At 44.7% G+C, this 8,677-nt stretch overlaps 2 protein-coding genes across 2 annotated transcripts in view; one reads left to right on the top strand and one right to left on the bottom strand.

Annotated features, from left to right (window-relative positions):
• Nucleotides 1-1,064: 1,064 nt before the first annotated feature.
• On the bottom strand, nucleotides 1,065-7,168 carry serpine2 (serpin peptidase inhibitor, clade E (nexin, plasminogen activator inhibitor type 1), member 2). Its single transcript, XM_068706241.1, has 9 exons — nucleotides 6,966-7,168; nucleotides 5,625-5,903; nucleotides 5,304-5,531; nucleotides 4,936-5,133; nucleotides 2,909-3,107; nucleotides 2,597-2,694; nucleotides 1,999-2,085; nucleotides 1,804-1,887; nucleotides 1,065-1,719 (listed from the first exon to the last, which is right to left on the bottom strand). Exons 2-9 carry the CDS (start codon nucleotides 5,884-5,886, stop codon nucleotides 1,682-1,684), a joined length of 1,194 nt encoding a protein of 397 aa, XP_068562342.1. The 5' UTR covers nucleotides 5,887-5,903; nucleotides 6,966-7,168; the 3' UTR covers nucleotides 1,065-1,681.
• Nucleotides 7,169-8,050: 882 nt separating this feature from the next.
• The window catches only part of psmd2 (proteasome 26S subunit ubiquitin receptor, non-ATPase 2), a 3,925-nt gene continuing 3,298 nt past the window's right edge, over nucleotides 8,051-8,677 (top strand). The window contains exon 1 of the mRNA XM_068734456.1: nucleotides 8,051-8,152. Within this exon, the coding sequence (XP_068590557.1) occupies nucleotides 8,051-8,152 (102 nt within the window). The remainder of the gene's footprint in view (nucleotides 8,153-8,677) is intronic.

The raw sequence follows: 8,677 nt of genomic DNA, 5'->3' as shown, positions 1-8,677 counted from the left end.
TTCCGTCTGTTCTAAAGGACGCAGTTGTTCAGTACTGTTACACTGGTCCTCATTTCCGGATCACAAATGGATCCGCAAATTTCAGGACCAGAATCAATAAGATTGAGCTCTAGAATTGAAGTTCACGGTTCTTAAATATCCTAGAGCTGAAGTTTGAACTGTTCATTTTTTTAAAGTTCCTGGCGTTCCATGATTTAAACCAGTGGTTCTCAGCTGGTCTGGCTGCGGGACCCACCATCACCCCTACATGACGAGCCGCGACCCACATGTTCAACTTCTCAAATGTATTTAATGAAAAGATGGAGCGAATCCATCTCTCATTAGTCGGTGTCGTACTTGCGTTTCGCTCAATTAGCATGAAGACAAACCGTGTCTATTAGCATCACAAGGCATTAACGCCAAATACTGTTGAGTGTGAATAACTCCGCTGCATTAAAAAGCCCCTTCAAAATAAAAGCACAGGATTTTTTTTTTATTCATTCAGGCAAAGGTCCGCGACCCACTGAAAACGGGTCCTCGACCCACCAGTTGAGAATCACCGATTTAAATTGTGGGTTTTTAATTCTATGACTGTTCCAGTTCTGTAACTTTATAGTGGAAATCCTTAAGATTTGGTTGATAAAGAATTTGAGTGAAAACAAAAAAAAGGAATGGTGCTTTGAGTTCAGCAGTCTGGAATCTCGGGCTGTGACCAACACGTCCGTCAGTCGGCCGCAGACTCAAAAACAGACTTCATGTCATTTCCTTCGGGGAGACAGGGTGACTGAACAGACGTCTTTAAATGAAAATCTTCCAGAGTTCCACTTTAACAAACCACAACTACATCTTCACAATTCAACGTGGCTTTACTGGGATCAAAATAAAAACGTTACACTCAGTGATTGAATTGGAAATACCAACTGTTGAGCTGCTAGTCAATGTTGTTCTGTAATTTAAAACCGTGCCGTCTATGCCGTGATTCACATTCCTTAGAAACCTCCACATCATTCAAAACAGTGCTTTTAATCGCTGAAGTGAACATACAAACAGAATAAGTGAGATTACCCAAAACAAGGCACAACCACTGATGTTATAAATATGTGTATTTATTTGATCAAATATGAAGCAAGTATGAAAACAGAAGACTTCCTCTGAGGGAAACAATCATCGTAGAGCAGCCGAATGAGAGACGTTCAAGATGTCCTAAGAACAGACCAATCAGTGGCGAGATAAATAAACTGCTCATACTACTCCAGAGGTGAGAGAAATACACAATTGACATTCAAAGTCTTTAAAAAAGAAAAAAAAAAAAAAATGTAATAAATTCAAAAAAAGTATAAAAAAACAAAAAAACAAATTAAAAACAGCTGGAAAAATGTAGTCAGCAAAAACATTTTATAAAGCATGTTATGAGTTACAGAACATGTGTAACATAAAAAGCAATATTTAAAACAAATATATGTCCACACTGTACATAAGTCTACAGCAACGTGTGTGTGTGTGTGTGTGTGTGTGTGTGTGTGTGTGTGTGTGTGTGTGTGTGTGTGTGTGTGTGTGTGTGTGTGTGTGTGTGTGTGTGTGTGTGTGTGTGTGTGTGTGTGTGTGTGTGTGTGTGTGTGTGTGTGTGTGTGTGTGTGGCAGTGGAAGCATTCCCCTTGCTGGTGTACGACGCTACCAGCAGATAAACCAGTGATGGTTGGGCTCAAGGCTGGTTGATCTGCCCCATGAAGAGGACGGTACCTGGGACAGAGACGGGGACAACTCATCAATGTCTGTTAGAGACACAGAGACACACATAAGGGGAAAGAAAATATTGGAACACACCTGTTGCTTTGTGTCTGATGAGGAAGAGGAAAGGTCGGTCCACTGTAACCCAGGGCGGAGAGGACCGAGCCAGCAAAATGGCAGCTGAACACAAAACCACGTCAGAGACAACAACAACAACAACAACATCATCATCAGTGTGTTGGGCTCAAAATGTTTGTCTAAAAACCACAAGTCCCAGAACAAAACACTCACTAGTGGCAGCTGCTGCTTTTGTCCCGTCTTCATTCACCACGATTTTGGCTTTCTGCAGAGCCTTGGAGACGTGAACGGGCTCAGCGCCTGAGAAGAAAACAACAACAACAACAACAACAACGTGGTTGGACGGCACACAGGTACGGAAGAGACAAAGTGCACTGGATCTTTCAGGTGCTTTTTAAAACAGGGTGCTTTAACACCTGCAGGTCACGGTTCAGATTAAGTTAAAAAATGAAATGCATTGTTGCCTTTTAGACACATTACAGACAACGATGCGGAAACAGGAAGTTATAAAGGACAGCTTTGGCGACTGGGGGAAATGTAATCCACATCCATCAGAAAAGACCCTTTTTTTTCTGGATTAATCCACTAAACTCCTTTGCAGATTACACCACATGGTGGCACTAGAGGCCAACACTTGGAGCGTCTGTCACTCCATCGCTCGGGGAGAGAGACGGAGAACAGGAGGGATGTTTGTTTTCCACGCCGGTGCAGCTATAGACAACAACAACAACAACAACAACAACAACAACAACAACAACTCACACACTCCTGACTGAGTGCTACTCAGAGCCAGAGCCTCACGGTCACTCACTGAGGTGTCTGAAGTCGGCTTTGCCCTCGCTGAACATGTTCGTTATTCCCAGCGCTGAAAGGGGGGCTTCCAAATCCACCTCGGCATCAGCAGTAAACCTAAAGACACACACACACCACACACACACACACAGTTACCGTCACCTTCGGCCAAAGAAGAGCTAGTGTGTGTGTGTGTGTGTGTGTGTGTGTGTGTGTGTGTGTGTGTGTGTGTGTGTGTGTGTGTGTGTGTGTGTGTGTGTGTGTGTGTGTGTGTGTGTGTGTGTGTGTGTGTGTGTGTGTGTGTGTGTGTGTGTGTGTGTGTGTCTCTCACTTGGGGACGAGCAGGCGGACTTTCCTCATGCTCATCAGTTTGGACCAGCCCTGCACCGTGGCCGTGCTGATGTGCGGGATGACGCGGGAGAGGGGCGTGTCCTCCTCGGAGGGCAGCACTATCAACATGGAGACGGTGTTGCCGTGATACGGCAGCTCGATCACCTTGTACTTCAGGCCCTGAGGCGTGGAGGCGATACCTGGCAGGAGGAAGAGGAGGAGGAAGAAGAGTTCAGGGTTTATGCTATAAATCGTTTTTCTGCTGAAGAAGCTGTGTTTGTGTGGGCGGCACCGTTTTTCCTTTGTCCCTCTGATACATTTTTGATTTAGTATAAACAAGAACTAGGAAGAAAAAAAAAGCATCATTTCATAATGACTCACCAGAAAGATGTTTGTTTGGGGGGGGGGGGGGGGGGGCGGTTAGCAGAACAGTGCTATTAAAACAACACACTTTATATTTACACAGGGATTCCGTTTATAGAGCTCTGTCCAGCCCAGAGTTTTCTACTCCAACGCGTTGTTGCTTGAAGCATGACTCGGCTCCTTTGACTTTTTAAACAACACATTTCCACCTAAAAACACACTTTGCTGCTAAATAAGGACGACAAAATGACCGGTTTCTCTCTGCAGAAGAAGCACAAACGTCCGTTTAGCTGCTGCTCACACTGGTCTTCTTCCTTCATGCGGCCGTTAAACTAAAAAAAAAAAAAATCACGTCACATCAGGATCTGAAGTAAGCGCGATTCCCAGTATATTCATAAAACATAACTGCATCAAGCCATAACCAGGTGATTTAGGGCCGCTGCAGACTCTTTATGGCGTAGGTGTGTTACAGTGATCCAATGAGCACTAAAGTCAACAAACAGCAACACTGGAGAAAGACTGTGTGTGTGTGTGTGTGTGTGTGTGTGTGTGTGTGTGTGTGTGTGTGTGTGTGTGTGCGCTAAATATAGAAGGTGACTGGCGTGTCGTTTCAGCTCAGACTAAATAATATCAGAGCGATGTGGCGAGTCTGAACTGTCATGGTGGAGACGGTTCAGAGACGGTTCAGGGACGGTTCAGGGACGGTTCAGGGACGGTTCAGGGACGGTTCAGAGTTTACTTAAAGACGTGTCTTCATGAGGAGGTAGAGACGCTGGTGACCAGCTGTGTGAGCTCGCAAACACGGATGTTCAGACATATTTAAATGTTTTACAAGGAAGGAAACGTAAAGTTTATTTGTTTCGAAGAAAACTCTTTAACTCCAACAAGTTATTGGCCGGCACTCATTCTGTATATAAAAACAACAACATGTATCCAACATCAGAGTCAGTCTGTGAAACAGCTCAACATCTACGCACACAAAAATAAAACGCTCTCTAAGGCTCCACTAACACTTTCAATAAAGTATGGAATATCTTTTATAGCAATATTAAAAGAGAGAAGTGTTCAGTGAAAAGCAAAATGGCAGAATTAGCTTAACAGAGCTCTCTGTCCTGCAAGATTTTATCTTTTTATTTTACAAATGCATATAATTTTTTTCCTTTTTAATCTTGTCTTTATTTTAGATTTCTTTTTGTATTATTATTATTATTATTATTATTATTATTATTATATTATCTGTTGTATTACTATGTTTTCTTGACTTTTTTGTGGTTTATTATTTGTATTTACATAATGTCCCGAATATATCACACAGTATTGTATCACTTGTTAAAAATTACAAATAGAAATAAAAAATAAAAAAAACTAGCCACAAATACATCATCTCTAAAAGAAAAGAAGAATTATCATCATTATTTTTTTAATGTATATAAATTATTTATTTATTATTATTTTATTTGACTTTGTTTGGCTCTTACTGCTGATAATAAAAAAAAATTAAAAATAAAAAGATGAACCTTCTTATCTGGACAATAAATTCCTACTCGTCTGAATCAATACTGCATCCATCTACAGCAGAACCGAACCTTCTAATCAGGGCTCTAATAAGCAGGTCGATGACATGAAAGAATAATCACAAACACAGAATGAGACGTCTCCACTCACCGATGCTGAAGACGGACAGCTGGGACATCATGGGGACCTTGTAGACGTCCCCGTTGCCCCCGGTGAAGGGCCTCATCTTGGTGTTCTCGGGCTGGAAGCGAGACTTCCACAGGCCTTTGAAGTAGATCGCGTTGACAGCGACCAGCCGGGTCAGCGCCGGGTCCAGCATGTCTGCTTTGATCAGGCTGGGGATGTGACCTGGATTAAAATAACAATAATTCACGAGGGATGAAGCGTCTTAGTTTCAGTTCCCTCCAAAACTTATGAAATTTATACACAACTGTGGATCAACAACTTTAACACAAACGCATGCTCACTCCTGCAGTAACAAGTGTGAGCAGCCGCTGCGTTCACCAGTGACTCCTGACCTTTGGTCTTGTTGCTGACCCAGTCGTTGATCTCCTCCGCGGCCCCCTGGGGGTCGCTGAAGTCCAGCGCCCTGCTCTCGCACTGGAAGTTGGCCTTGTTGGCGGCCACGAAGGCCTCCTCCACGGGGAAGCCGTCCTGGTTGAACATGGCGTTGGCGATCAGCACGACGTCCTGGTTGGACTTGGCCGTCAAGGTCTTGTGCAGCTTCTTCAGCATCCTGTACGGGCCTGTTATTACCGCACACGGGTTTAAAACGTTACACTAAATATGTGAGGGATCTAAAAGGGGCTTCAGTGGCTCAGAAGGGGGGGGGTCCTTACCGTTCTTCTTGTAGCGCAGCGCGTTGAGGACTTGCTTGCGGGTCTCTCCGTGGGCCCCCGGCAGCAGCATCCCGAGGATGGAAGCCACGCCGTGGGGCGACAGCACCACGTTCTCCAGAGGCTTGGAGCGGACCGCCTGCTGGAACACCTGCATGCCGAGATCGGAGCCCCGCTCGCCGTAGGACGGGGCCTGGGAGAGCGCGCCCTCGTGGCCGCGCAGGGCCAACAGCGCGCATAGGCACAGCAACGAGAGGCGCGTCATCGTCGACGCCACGGCAGCTGAAGAACACAGAGCATTAGAGAGACGCCGTTTACCCTCTCAGCTTCATCTATACTTCATCGTTATTATGCAGACTTAAGACAGACATCGTGCCACAATAATCAGCCCTTTCGTAGGACTCTTCAATCATCACGTGACCCTCTGCTTGTTTTTAAAGCAACATGTGTTTACAGAGTGCTGCAGGATCTGACTAACACTTCCTCACACTAACCACGAACCGCCCTACTGGAACCGGGCTGTTATTTTAATTCTGGACTCAAATTAAATCCCCCCCCCCCCCCCACTCACTCACTCACTCACTGAAGCAGAATGAACGCAGCCACTAGAGACGTGCCTGCAGGCTCGCATATAAAAAAAGAAGGACAAATTGCATCCAGGAGACTTCTTGGACATGTCCTCACTGCTGATCACGCTTTATTTAGTCTGTTCTCTCCACAGTATGAACTGTGCAAATGTTCGGCTCGCTTTATTCGCTGTTTAAATCGCTGAGATTGCTCCTCAAAGCCTTTGAGAGAAGGCAGTGAAAGCTTGACACGCAGTTCGGTTTTAGGGCGAAGCAACGCTTCACTTTGTGACTTAGAGAATAGAGAGTCCTGCACGGGTAATGGTAGCGTTAGGCGTTAAACGACCATGCAATCAGCAGTTGGATATATAACTGCGATACAATTTGCATTGTGTTAAGACGAGATAGAACTACAATTTTGGGCGATAGGTTTGTAAAGAAAAAGCTGCAAAAAAGCTGCAAACATCTGTTTTTTCCGTGTCTGTCAGGAATGCATTCACACGAATGATGTTTTAAAAAGCCATCTTTGTCCTCCACCGTGCTTATTAATCATGCACCTGGTAGAGAGCCCAAAGGAAGCAGCTCAACACTGGACGTGAAGCGCACATTTTACCGTAACTATTGCACTGCAAGTCACACAAATATGCGGTATTTTCCACGCACTTTATTTCACTAAACAGCTAGTTTAAGCACCGTTTCGGTTGTTGTGGAACACCTACACACGTGTGTTGAGTCTACCGTTAAGATGTAACGTTAAAAAAAAGAGTCTTTAACTTACCTATTGGGAGACGTTACTTTGAATGCCGCCGCAGGTGAAACGTTAACCGTATCAGTCCGCGTTCCAAACGAGAGAAACCGAAGTGTTCGTCCGCGGTGTTAACGTTAAATGACACGCACACACTTTAATCCGGTGAACGTGAGAACTACGACTGACTCCACCGTTGATTCAGAGACGACTTTATGGCCCGAACTCCGCCTTCAAACAAAACAAGCGAGCGTGAAGCGTTTTACTGTCAAGCGCAAAGAAATAACCGATCAACAGCTTCGGTGAGATTTCAAAATAAAAGCAGAAACTACCATATAGTTGTCCGTTGACACACAAATAGTTTCACGTCCTTTTGTATAATACAACACATATTTAAAATTCTGATGTATTATGTTGCTGTACTTTAACGAGTTGTTGCTCCTATTTTTGTACGAAGCAAGAAGCAAAAAGTTAAATTTTTTACGTCCATGCGTTTACTTCCGGTACGATTTGCCCAACTTGACGCAGCCGACAACTTTGCGCGTTATTTACAACAGGAAGTGACAATGATGGGAAATGTTTAGAAACAACATGTGAAGCAGGCGTCTCCGTTATGTTTAGTCACATTCAATGGAAAATCACTGAGGCCCGCGACTTCACCGCGAGGCGTCCACGTGCCAACTCGAAAATAAAGAAGCGTCCACGCGAGGACGCTCTTGCTTGTTACATATTTGCAGAACAGAACATTGATTAACAAAATATGAACGAGTCAGTTTGTTAAATCAACACGTCCCATAGGAGAGTTTGGACTTATTCAGGTAACTGACCATTCACAAGAGACGCTTTTCGTCTGGTGAGGTGATACAGTTGGGTGGCGACACACACGCACACGCGCGCACTCACACACACACACACACACCTGCAAAGAGGCTGAAGCTCAATTACAACCCCCTGCTGCAGCCAAAGAGGATTAGAGGAGGTGCACGGGGGATTTGAATTACAGAGGGATTAATGAGAGTGCACGGGCAATTATGAGTAAATCCATCGTAAACGTTTGCCTCCACAAAGACTGGACTGCTTCTTCTTCATAATAATAATAATAATAATATATATTTCACATGTATACGTTGTGGACTGATGCCCAGGTGGAGGCCGGCTTTGAGAATCCTCTGCCCCAGCAGGAGACACTTCCACGGCTGAATTCAGAGCAGGGGGGTTTGGTGTGTGTGTGTGTGTGTGTGTGTGTGTGTTTTGGAGTGGGGGGGGGTGTTCTTGCAGCTGAGATACACAGAGACTGTGACAACAAACAGCGTTCAGCAGAGTGGGGTCACTGTCTGTGTCTGTGAGGTACTGAATGAACACACAGCTGTCTAATACAACCGTGTCATGCGAGGCCGCTTGAGTGTTTTTCTCTAATGCAGACTCTGCTTTTAAACCCAATCCAAACATTGCAATATGTTGTCCCGATTACGCAGTTCTACGCCATCTCCGGGTCTGCAGGAGATCTTGTCATGGTCCCGTCGAGACAACATGTGCGAACACATCGACTCCGCAGACAATTCTTGTTGTCTTTTAGTTTCATTGCTGCCTTGTTCAAAACACGACTTTTTTGTTGTTGTTGTCGTGGAGCCTTCAAATGCTGCAGGGAGAAAAAAAGGGAAATGAAGTTGATGAACTGTGGATAATATGAAATGTATTTGTCAAGAGTTTGGCACACGACGTGTCTGTATGTGCAGATAGCATGC

Source organism: Cebidichthys violaceus, unplaced genomic scaffold (assembly GCF_023349555.1).
Source record: "Cebidichthys violaceus isolate CVI_PGR_0920_01 unplaced genomic scaffold, fCebVio1.0.p SCAF_1, whole genome shotgun sequence".
NCBI classification, from domain to species: Eukaryota; Metazoa; Chordata; class Actinopteri; order Perciformes; family Stichaeidae; genus Cebidichthys; species Cebidichthys violaceus.
This window is presented reverse-complemented; position numbering and strand designations above follow the sequence as displayed.